Source organism: Arvicola amphibius, chromosome 12 (assembly GCF_903992535.2).
Source record: "Arvicola amphibius chromosome 12, mArvAmp1.2, whole genome shotgun sequence".
Classification (NCBI taxonomy): Eukaryota; Metazoa; Chordata; class Mammalia; order Rodentia; family Cricetidae; genus Arvicola; species Arvicola amphibius.
This window is the reverse complement of record NC_052058.2, coordinates 56,074,393-56,086,987: the sequence shown is the minus strand read 5'-3', so window position 1 is coordinate 56,086,987 and position 12,595 is coordinate 56,074,393. Positions and strand designations below refer to the sequence as shown.

General features: G+C 37.4%; 1 protein-coding gene across 1 annotated transcript in view; it reads right to left on the bottom strand.

Annotated features, from left to right (window-relative positions):
- The window catches only part of Dcaf6 (DDB1 and CUL4 associated factor 6), a 110,622-nt gene that overhangs the window by 72,442 nt on the left and 25,585 nt on the right, over window positions 1-12,595 (bottom strand). Inside the window, 4 exon segments of the mRNA XM_038348772.1 lie at window positions 95-230; window positions 4,165-4,278; window positions 7,701-7,886; window positions 12,417-12,509. Of these exon segments, the coding sequence (XP_038204700.1) occupies window positions 95-230; window positions 4,165-4,278; window positions 7,701-7,886; window positions 12,417-12,509 (529 nt within the window).

The window sequence follows — 12,595 nt, the reverse complement described above, 5'->3', positions numbered from 1 at the left end:
TAACATTTTTATAACAAAATTAAAAACTATATGAGTGTAAAATGTTATAAACATTTCTTTGAACAGTCCCAAATTTTGCCAAATATTTCCTCACCTGTAGCTCTTGTGCCCAGCATTCGCCGGTCATAAATTCGTACTGAGCTATCAGAACAACCGACAGCAAGGTAATAGGGTACTGGGGGACAAATAGCCACAGATGTGGCAGCACGCCGGCAGTTGATTAAAATATCCTATAAAAGACAGGCATGAGACCAGTTACACATAACTATATAGAAATGAATACTCTAAATTTAAATATTTCTCCTCTCATTGTAAGACAATAACCTATCTCAGATACTCTAATTCAGTGAACAAAAACAAAAAGGAAAAAAATGGTTTCTTTGTAATTTATTTTTCAAGACTGTTAGAATTTATTTCTAGCATATTTAGCCACAATATTATTCCTATCATACACATTTACCAATTTCATAATTTGATGATCTTGTTAGGAATTATTCTGTCATCACTGGATTTTCTTTATACTTTCTGACTACACACATAATAAGCTTTATAAAGGAAAGAATTCTTCTACTTCTTAGCCCCATGTATTATTATGAGGATGTTGCTTAGAAAAGGACACCTGTACCCTCCTAAAGTGTGGATTAATCTATGGTTTAAAAACATTTGAAATAATGAGTACAGTACTAACCATTTACTAAGAAATACATATAGTATATGTTCTCAAAGAACCTTATACATGTACGTAAAATAGTATATAACGTGCAACCTAGGACAGAATGAGGGGACTCCATGGAGGGAGGTCAGGGTCATTGCTCTTGCCCACAAAGCAAACATGAGCTTGCCTGCCAGAATAGGGAAAGGCAAAGCATATTACGTCAAGGTAAGGGCAAGTACCAAGGTGATGATGGGCTTTCTGCTACCTCTTCAAGCAAGCAAACTCAGGGATCATACTGCATAAAGCAAAAAAGCAACAAACGAGGAGAAGGAACCAAGGAACTTCATGGCTTCCCTCTTGCCCTTCACCTAAGTACCTGAAGCCCCTCACTAGTCGACTCTCTTACCCTTCTCACCTGAATGCCTAAAACTAGTCCTGGCCTAGTCCTGTTTTCTCCAGTAGTGCTCAGGTCTCACCACTGATAGTGCTTCCTGCCCTGACTCTGCAGCGTTTCAGATAGTCTACTTGCCCTCCATCCTCCAGGCCACTACTCAGGGAGAGGAGGTATCTCTCTCCAGTGGTTTTTATTCCTGACGGGTACAGTGTTAAAAATAGTTTTTTTAATGATTTGGGAAAATGTATATAAAATTAGTATGCTAGCTACTAATCAGCTACATCCCTGATCCCTAAACACCCAATATTTAAACTTATTTCACCTTTCAATGTTTGTATGTGTTTATATATGTTATATAACATAAAACAGATCAAAATTTTGTGTTTAAAATATCTGTTTATATGCCAGTCAATGTGGCACATGCCTCTAATCCCAGCACTTGGGAGGCAGAGGCAGATGGATCTCAAGCGTTTGAGGCTAGCCTGATCTACAGAGTAAGTTCCAGGATAACCATGGCTACACAAAGAAACCTGTCTTTTTTTTTTTTTTTGATAAACAACAGAAGCCCAACATAGTTTTATTTACGAGATTCTGAGAAACTGAAACCTTAGGGACAGAAAACACATCCATGCTTGACAGGTTTTAGAATAGGCAGAAGAGGCTACTAAAAATGGATTTGTATAGAAGGGGACAGGTTATGGATCTGTAACTCGGTCATGGTGGCAATTACATGCATCTATAAATGCTTTATCATTCGTAATTGAACATTAAAAGATTAAAAGGTCGATTTTTTTTTGTATGACGTGCAAGTGTATGTATGCGTCTAAAATGAAAAGAATGATTCTATCTCTCTAGTGCCTCCCCCTGAGTCATTTCATTTTGACATAATTTCCTATTATGAGGTTGCCATGAAATGGACCTGGTTTTGGGTAACTGGGCACTCTGTTGCAGTCATATTCATTCTGGTTGCGACCTTGCAAAAGTCTTGTGCTTCTTTTGATATTTTTATACATAGGGTTTACTGTTGAGCTCTCTGATCGAAAACCTAATCTGCTTTTTTTCAAATAATAAACACATCTGTGATATAACAAACTTCTATATTACCATTATGTTCACGCACACAAAAGTCTCGATTAAACATGGGTCACAGGAAGAGAGTCTTGAGTTGAGGCCTAGGTTTTGACATATACTACTGTAAGCTCTATTGACTTTAAATGGCAATGTTCTGAAATTTAAGTCACACAGTTTATTAACACAAGCTGCAGAGTCCTTAGCTCATCACCGATGACCAATATGATAATTTATCTCTCACAGCTCTCTCCCGACATTGCTTCCTTTTTTATTTCTTCTCCTTTCAGCCTTTCTATGTTTTTTTTGTCTAACACCTTCTCTCCTCTTTCTTTTGAGGGAGAAATCAGGAACGTGAGGGGTGTGTTCACTCATGGAGACGGTGGGACAGAAACTAAAGGGAGATCACCAACTCCAGGTTGGAATGGGACTGATGGATCATGCGACCCAAACCCGTCTCTCTGAATGTGGCCAACAGCGGGGGCTGACTGAGAAGCAAAGGACAATGGCTCTGGGCTCTGATTCTTCTGCATGGACGGGCTCTGTGGGAGCCTCTCAGCTGGTCGATCACCTTCCTGGACCTGGGGGGAGTTGGGAGGACCTTGGACTTAGCATAGAGTGGGGAACCCTGATGGCTCCTTGGCCTTGAGAGGGAGGGAGGGGAGGTATGGGTGGAGGGAAGGGGAGGGAAGGGGAAGAAGGAGGGGAGGGTAGGGGGAGGAGGAATGGAGGGAGGGGGGAGGAGGAGGGAAGGAGATGGAAATTTTTAATATAAAAAAAATAAACCATGAGAAAAAATAAAAAAATAAAAATAAAATAAAAAATAAAAAAAGAAACCTTTCTTGAAAAAAATTTTTTTTTTTTACTTTTTATTTTCTGCTTCATCAGTTTCAAATATATAATCTTTTTGTGGTTATTCTGTTTAGTAGTAATTATTCGACTTGAATAATAATGATTCTTGGTTTTGTTTTGTTTTTTGCTGCTATAAAAATAAAGTGAACAATATTTCATTAACACTTCAATGATTCAGTAAAGATCTACTGTATTCTTCATAGTGTATGAGAGATAAAATTTCTTGGGAGAAGCTGTCTAGGGCCAAAAATATTTTCAGGCTTTTTGGTTTGTGTGTTTGCTCGTTTTTGTTGTTGTTGTTTTTGTTTTTTGAGACAGGGTTTCTCTGTGTATCCCTGGCTGTCCTAGAACTGCTCTGTGGCCCAAGTTGGTCTCGAACTTACAGAGATCTGCCGGCTTCTGCCTCCCGAGTTCTGTGATCAAAGGCATGGGATGCTGCCACCCAGCTCAGGCCTTTTATAAGTTTTAAATATTAATTCATAAAATACTAATAGGTAAACAAATTTTGAAATGTGAAATAAATTTGATTATTTCTTTAAAAGCAAACAAAAATTCTTATTTTAAAAGATGGAGGGAAAGATACTACAGTTTCATAGACTTTTAACCACTGCTATTTTGGTAAGTCAAACTGTTTACTTGTCAAATTGTCTACTTAGTAAATGAGATGAACTCTCCAGGTTTTTGTAAAACTAGACAAATTGTCACATATTGTGTGTGTGTGTGTGTGTGTGTGTGTGTGTGTGTATCTGTGGGTGGGTGGGGGTGTAGGTGTGTTCATGCATGTACATGAGTGCATATGGGTACAGAAGTGAGAGGTCAATGTCAGGGGTCATCCTCAATTGCTCTATACCTTATTCTTTGAGACAGTCTCTCACGAAGCCTGAAGCTCACCATTTCAGTTAGGGTGGCTGACTACTAAGCTCCAGTAATCTGCCTATAGGATTACAGATGCACACTGCCATGCCAGCTTTCACCTGAGTTCTTGGGTTTAAAACTCAGGTCCTTTACAGAGTCATCTCTCTATCCTCTATAAAAATATATTTAAATGGACAACCGAAATAGAAGTTTCTCAACCTCATTAATACTGAAAGAATTTTGTGATTGAAAATTTTAGCAAAATAAAACTATCACCAAATGTATTATTAAATCATAATTAAATTTTCTAAATCACTTGTTATAAAACTTGGATTCTTACATCTTTGCAGTCTTCTTTTGTGCAACTAGTTTTGATGCGTGTGTCAAACCACCTAACAGTTCCATCTTCACCACAGGACAGAAAGGTGTAAGGGTCATTTGGTACAGTCATAATCTGAAGATGAAACAAAAGAAACACTACTAAACAACTAAACAGGCAGCTTAGAAACACACTGCTACTGTTTCATACATCCATGAAGGTGAACACAGCAAAACTATCCATGTATGTCATTATCTATGATTTATCCAAGGCATGATTTAAAACAGAGAATACACAGACATATAGCAGCCTTGGAAAATGATTTCTTTGAAATTATATTAATAAAACTTCATATAAGATTTTCCAAAATTATAAGCTTTGAGCAACTTAACTTTGGAAGTATGTTTAAATTAAGGATGCTGAAGTGGGAAGATTATGCGGAATTATCCATATGGAGCCAAAATAATTATAAAAACCATTATGAGTCAAAGAGGGAAGCAAAAATCTGTCAGAAGAGACCACAAGATAATGGAAAAATTCAAGTTAACAAACACAAAAAACATTTTGAAGAATTGACTTAAAAAATGGAGGAAGGAACCCTGATTCAGAGCAGTATAAAGGTTATTGAAGTGAAAAAGGTAAAATCATAAGTTTCACAGACCCATAAACACTTAAATTTGAGCCTAGAAAGATTCATTTTAGTTGACTTTTAGAATTGTTAGATTTTAAAAAATGTATTGCTTAAAGTCATATGTATAGATATATTTATTGTATCTGTTTCTCTAAAACTTCTAGTACTGATATTTCTTTGCTTTTATTGAACAAGTTTATAAACAACACAAAATAATAAGACATACACCACAGAAGGCAATTATAAAAACACACTCAACACAAATGAAGGGAATGCATATTTCAAGAAAGATATGACTTTTGACTTATTTCATATTTGTGAGAAATGTGATTACTACATCACCTCAATGAGTTAGAAGTGCTGAATTATTTAATTATGAAGTCATTTTATCAGTAAAACATATTTGCAACTTGTTGCTGACTCAGCTCTGATTACTACATTCAATAAAAGGGTCATTTTTCACTTAGTATACTACTGTCTATAAACCAAATTGTGGAGCACATATTTCCTAAAGTATTGTTTATATAATTGATTTAATTCCTTCATCTAATTAGTTCACTAGTTTAGAAAAACAAGTTTCACTCAGGCAAATACAATATGCATATAAATAGAACATTTATAAGTGATGCCCTGTGACAAAGACTAGACCAGGAGTTCGAAGCAAATTAGGAAATCTGTGTCCAGTCTAGCTGTTGACCTAGTAAGAGATTTAGTGACCATACAAGAAAATACCATCCAGTGTTTCAGTTGACTTCTCATTAGCTGGAAGATGTAGGACTCTCGGCTACTTCTCCAGTACCATGTATGCTTGTACACCACAATGTTCCCTGCCATGATGATAATGAACTGAACCTCTGAAGTATAAGTAAGCTATCCCAATTAATGTTTTCTTTTATAAGAGTTGCCATGATCATGATGTCTCTTTACAGCAACAGAACCCCTAAGACAGAAGAAGCTGGAACCAGGAGTGGGGTGCTTTGATAAGCCTGATCATGTTTTTGTTTGGAGTAATATTGACTTTGGTACTTCGGGTTAGGAAAGCAGCGAAATGCTTTAAGCACTGCTTAATGGGCCATACTAGTAGAACGTGGAAGACAGAGTTGCAACGAGTTATTTGAACTGTGGGGTGCTGGCTCACGAGGTTACAGAGGAGAAGAATATTAATACATGGCCTAGAGATCATTCTTGTGATATTGAGGTGAAGAATGTGACTGCTTTTTGCCCTTTTCCAAAGAATCTGCCTAGGTTAGAGTAAGAAGTTTTGTATTACTTCCATTGCTAGAAGAAATCTCAAAACAGCCTAGTACAGACTCTGCCATGTGGTTATTAGTGGTAACTCTAATGAAGATTTATAAAACAAAGGAGCAAACTAAGCAGGGTACATTACAAAATATATAAATTGAGAAAAGGGGCACCAGGACACAGACAGAGCTAAATTCGGTGCTAAAAGAGATCAATGGATTAAGATGAATAAAAGGAGTGGCGGTCTTAGGGCAAGATCAGCTAAATTTCCAACTCAAAGAACTAAAGAAAAGCTTAGAGCTGGGAGTGGTGGTGCACACCTTTAATCCCTGCAATCCAGGGAGGCTGGTGGACCTCTGAGTTGAGGCCAGCCAGGTCCACAGGACAAGTTCAAGGACAGCAAGCTTAAGCTGTGAAGGACAGAAAGCTGGTGAAGATGTAACTGAATGAGGGGCAGTTCCAGGAAGCAGCAGAGTTTGGCAGCTTCAGCCACGTGGTTCTGGCTTTAGATACGGATAAAAGAAACAGGTTATAGAATTTGCCTTTATGCCAAAGAAAAACTGCTGAGGCCAGGAAGTGTCAGGATGTCCCTGAGTATAGGCCTAGTAGAGAGGTCCCTGCGTGAAGCTGTGAAGTTGAAGCCTGGAGATGCCAGAGTCTTAGGATACCTGTAGAGGAGAGCTGCTAACAGGGAGTGGAAACATCCCAAGAAAAAGAAGGGTGTTGACAACACCCTTTGTTAGACAACAAAGCTGAATGGAGTTGAAGATTTGAAAAGCTATTGACGTCAGACATGGAGATGTAGAGTTTGGAGTTTGCCCAGATGGTTTTCAGTCTTGCTCTGGTCCAGTATTTCCTCACTATGCTCTCTGCCCTATGTTTTGGAATGGTAATGCATATTCTGTGCCATTACATGTTGGAAGTATGTGATCTGCTTTTGATTTTGATTTTACAGGTAATTACAGTTAAGAGGTTGCAAGAATCTCAGAGAGACTTTGAATTCTAGACTTTTAAACACTGTTGAGACTGTGATAGACTATGGGTACTTTTGAAGTTGGACTGAATGCATTTTGCATTATGATATTTTTAAAAGCTTATGGGGACCAGGGAGTGGAATGTGGTAGTTTAAATGTAATTAGCCCCCATAAGCTCATAAAGAGTGACACTTTTAGGAAATGTGGCTTTGTTGGAGTGTGGTCTGGCCTTGTTATATCTCAGGTGACTTCCCGTTGGCTGGAAGATGTAGGACTCGCAGTTACTTATCCAACACCATGTCTGCCCGCACACCGCCATGCTCCCCACCATGATAATGGACTGAAGGTCTGAACTAAGTAAGCCATCCCAGTTAATGTTTTCCTCTATAAAAGTTGCCGTGGTCGTGGTGTTGTCACAGCAACAGAAACCCTAACCAATAAATGCACAAAGGGAATAAGGGCTAGCACCTGTTTAAGGCATGATTGTTTAAGCAACTGCAAATTCATCTTACAATACTACTACTTGATTCTTACTTTTATAACTTTATCCACAAAATTTACCAAGATAAACTTTCAGAGGCTTTGGTGAAATACAACCTGCCAATAATTTCTATACTTAACAATGTAGATGTATGTGTAAATAAATGTACAGACACATCTATACATTTACACAGAAGCACGCATTTACACATGCAATCATAACACTGTACCTCATAAGTAGTTCCATAATGGCACGTAAATTGGCACTGTCTGTTTGTTTCCACATCTTGCTCGATATTAGTATAGAATATGACTCCATCTCCAGAGCAAGACACAATCTGCTTATCATCTGTGCACGGCAAAAACTTTGCACTAAATATATTTGCTCGATGCCCAGAACGGATTGTTGTCAAAACCTGAAACATACAAAAAAAATGTAGTTCATACCAAGTATTTTTTTCCATTCATGTTTAATATAATCACAACTAGTAATAAATTCTCATTGACATCCTCAACAAGATTAGTGTTTGATTCCAAACTAATTATAAAATCATAGAATCTCACATATTTTCTTTTGTTCTGAGATAAGAAAATTATCACCAATTTGAGTAATTCCCTGAAAAGCAACTTCAGTCACACTTTTCCTTATTTAAATCACTTATCTCTCTCACTCAGAAATTCTTGGTAACTATGAAAGAACCATTTGGGTTGACTTTTGAAACAGTATGCACTAGATGATTGATTTATTTTCTTTCAAGACAAAGAATCAAAATGACTGAAAAACAAATTAATAAAATGGTAAGATAAGCATATAGCAGAAGTTCCAATGTCTAATTCCTTACTGTGACAGAAATAAAGGTTAATACTAGTGCTTAATATTTGCAATATACATTGCAAATCAAGTACTGATTCCTCTATAGGATTTAAAAATTGGGAGTAAAAATAACCAAAACCAAACAAATAAACAAACACAAAATTCTGAACAAGACAGTCCAAAGATAAACAGACGATCCTAAAAATGCTCAATTTTATTCATAAAGGTAACTGAAATTGTACTGAGATGCCAATTCTTGTTCAGCAGATTGGAAACAAGCCTCCCTAAGCAGGCCTGCGGGTGTGCTAAATGACAGCAAAGCACAAGAGTTCATCAAGAACTCACAAAACTATCTATGTGTCAACCCCACACTCAGGAAAGTTAATTTCTAAGAACTTATCCTGAAGCTATACCTCTAGTAACACTGGGTTATTACTTACATGAGTAAAAAAGACTAGCTTAATGAATTGTTACATCCATCTGCACAACAGAGAATAAGGTGAACAGAAATATGTGTTGTGCCTTAGAAAACAGGAGGAAAAGGGAGAAACTATGTGACATTGTAGCCATAAAGTTGGCTTGCTGATGTCTCATGGAGCAAATATTCAGTACTGCAAGCACCACAAACAACAACACAGCACAGTACCAATGTAAACCTCTGGAATCTCAGGTCCTGGGCAACAGAGGCAGAATTGGGAGCTCAAACTCTAGGCTAGACTACAGAGCCAGTTACAGGCCAGTCTGTGCTACACAGCAAGCCTCTGTCTTGACACACAAAATAACAACAAACCCCAGTATCAATGGTAGATTATAAAATACTGAATTAAAAATACAAATCTGTAAATTCACAAATTGCTTTAAAGGCTTTAAGGACAAAAAAAATTAGTGACAGAAAAAAATCACTACAGTCTAGATCTTGAACATACTGGCAGTGGGGGGTATTAGAAGCCCATTTATTTAAAGGACTGGTCCCCAGGGTAGAAATACTTAGGAGGAAGTAGAAGATCTGGGAGATCACAGGAGTATACAACTGAAAAGGCATTGTAGGATCCTAGTGTTGATTCTCTTCCTCTTTACTTCCTGCCAATGAGGCCAGTGGCTAGACTATCACAAAATCCTGCTGTGATATGCTACCCAATCATAAACCCAAAACAGCAGAGCCAATGAGCCATGAGCTGAAACCTCCAAAGCCACAGGCCAAAATAAACCCTTCCTCCTTTAAAGTTAATCATCTTAATCATTTTGTTAGTGATAAATGCAGAAAGCAAGGGCTGGAGTCAAGTAGAATAGACCACACCTTTATTTCAGTCAGCTGGCACACTGAAGCAGGAGGATTATGTGAATTTGAGAATAGCCTGGGCTACACAGTGTTTCAAAGGTAGGACAAGGTCCTTAAAAAATAAAAGGGAGAGGTGAAGGTGCTTTCTACTCCTGCAAAGGACTCAGGTTTGGTTCCCAGCACCCAGATGGCAGCTAACAACCAGCAATAACTACAGTTCCAAGGTATCTGGTGCTCTCTCTGGCCTCCTCATACACCTAGCATGCACATAGCGCACATATATACATGCAGGCAAAACACTAATACACATAAAATAAAAATAAATATTTTAAAAGGAGTGGGGGCTGGAGAAATGGCTCAGAGATTTAAGAACACTTATTGCTCTTCCAGAAATTAGAGTTCAATTCCCTACACCCACATTACAGTCCATAACTCTTTAACTCAAAGTTCCAGGGGATCCAAGGCTATTTTTTTGGCCTTGGAAGCACCAGGAACATACGTGGTACAAACATATATATGTATGCAAAACATCCATATACATAAAAGGATTTTTTAAAAGAAAGATTAAAGAAAATAGAACATAAGGCTACAGAAATGTCTCAGGGTTAAAGTCACAGAAGTCTGAGGACCAGAACTTGGATTCCTCAGAAACCATGTGAATGCCAAGTGTGCAAACAGCCCATCTATAATTTCTTCCTTGGAAGGCGGAACCATAGGGAACCACAGAACAAGCAGGCTAGCAAGCTAGCCATAACCTCTGCTGTGGTTTGACTGAGAGATCCTGCCCCGATGTAAAAAGGAGCCATCGAAGATGATTCTTCCTAACACCAACATTGGACCTCTACATATACATATGTATGCCCACACACATGTGCTCCCATATACATAGAAAAACATGTATATACAAATATGCACACCAATACTACACACACACAAATGGAAAAGGAAGAAAAAATATAACATAACTTAAAAGTTCATAATATTTTAGGAGTCAAAAGAAAGAAACTGGTAGTATTTACATTCATGAGGACTATATGATAAAGTTACTTTTATTTTTTATTTGTTTGTTTTTCGCGACAGGGTTTCTCTGTGTATCCCTAGCAGTCCAGGAACTCACTCTGTAGACTAGGCTGGTCTAGCACTCACAGAGATCTTCCTGTCTCTGCCTCCTTAGTGCTGGGATTAAAAGTGTGCGCCACCACCGCCTGGCTGATAAACTTACTTTTAGCTGAGAGAGGTGGGGCACACCTTTTATCTCCACATGGGGGAAGAAGAGGTAGGTAGAGCTCTGTGAGTTCTAAACTAGCCTTGTCTACATAGCAATTTACAGGGCAGTTAGCGGTATACAGTGAGATTCTACCTAAAAACAATACAAAACAACAAAACAAAAAAACTATTATTTTAAAAAGTTTTATCCTGGAGCTAGAGAGATGGCTCAGAAGTTAAGATCACTCCTTGTGGTACCCATGCTCAGTTCCCAGAACCCACCTGGCGGTTCACAACCATCTTTAACTCCAGTTCCAGGGAATCCAACACCTTCTAACCTCTATGGACACCAAGTATGCAATAGAAGCACATACATAGATACAGGCCAAACACTAATATACATAAAATAAAATAATCTAAAAAATAAAGCTTTATCTTTTAATATAAAATTAATGGTGTAACTAAATATATTAGAGTACTATCATTATCATCTACAAAAATTTAATTATAAAAATTCCTTTAATATTTCTGATATTTCTTCTAAATATTTAAAATTAAAATACTTGAGATGTTCCTAAGTTGTGAAATATAGAATGTTATGATATATAAGTTTAAACAAGGCTTTCCTAAGAGATTCAGACCCCAACTCTGCAATCCAATTTAAATAATGTATGCTATTATTTCTGTTGTGAATATTTGCCCTTTGAGGTGCTCTGAAACATGAAAAAAGTTTGTAATTTGGAGAGTGCTTTGTTTCACAAATAGTAAAAACTGAAATATTATGTGATCTCACAGGAAGCAGAGTTATTGCTGGTTTAGAGGCCGTCCTTTTTTAAGATTTATTTATTTGATGTATATGGTACTCTGTCTGCATGTACACCTGCATGCCTAAAGAGAGCATCAGATCCCACTATAGACAGCTGTGAGGCACCACGTGGTTGCTGGGAATTGACCTCTGGAAGAGCTGCCAGTGTTCTTAACTGCTGAGCCATCTCTCCAGCCCCTAGAGGAAGTCTTGATACTGTAACCCAGATTAGTCATGAATTTAAAATCCTTCTGCCTCTACCTCCTGGCTGCTAGGATTAAAGGTCTGTGCCAGCAAAAAGTTATTTCTAATATGCTACAAAATTCTTCTACTCAAACACCTTAATGTTAACAAAAAGAAAAAAATACGATGACTTCTTTTGTTCAAATTGTATTACTGAAATATCATTTGCCTATTATAACCACTTGGATTAAAGTGAAGGATATTTAAGTTTTCTCGAGTCTAAAGCATATTGAAAACTTAAATATTCCAGCAGGGCATAGTGGTGCATACCTTTAATCCCAACATTCAGGAGGCAGAGGATCTCTGTGAATTTGAGGCCAGCCTGGTCTACAAAGTGAATTCCAGACCAGACAGAGCTAAAATGAAAGACCCTGTCTCAAACACACACACCAAAAAAAAAAAAGAAAGAAAGAAAGAAAGGAAAAGAAAAACAGAAAAATCTTACATATTCCAAAGAAAACTGCAGTACCTACATATAACAATGTCTAAATAACTTTAATAAAGAGGATATTCTAATACAAATGCCTATCCTGTGGTTAGAATATCCACATTCCTAGCTTCTTTTTTATCATTAAATTACACATATTTAACCACTTCACCTTTCTGCTGTATGGATTACTAATTACAAGTTTGGTGTCATCAGAGCCAGATAAAATATATTCTCCAGTGTCATTCCAACAGATTGTATTAACCTAAAGAGAAAACAAAAGAGAAACATAAGCAAATTAGACATAAAAAGAAGTAAACCACCTTTCACTTACCTGTTACAAAATTTACA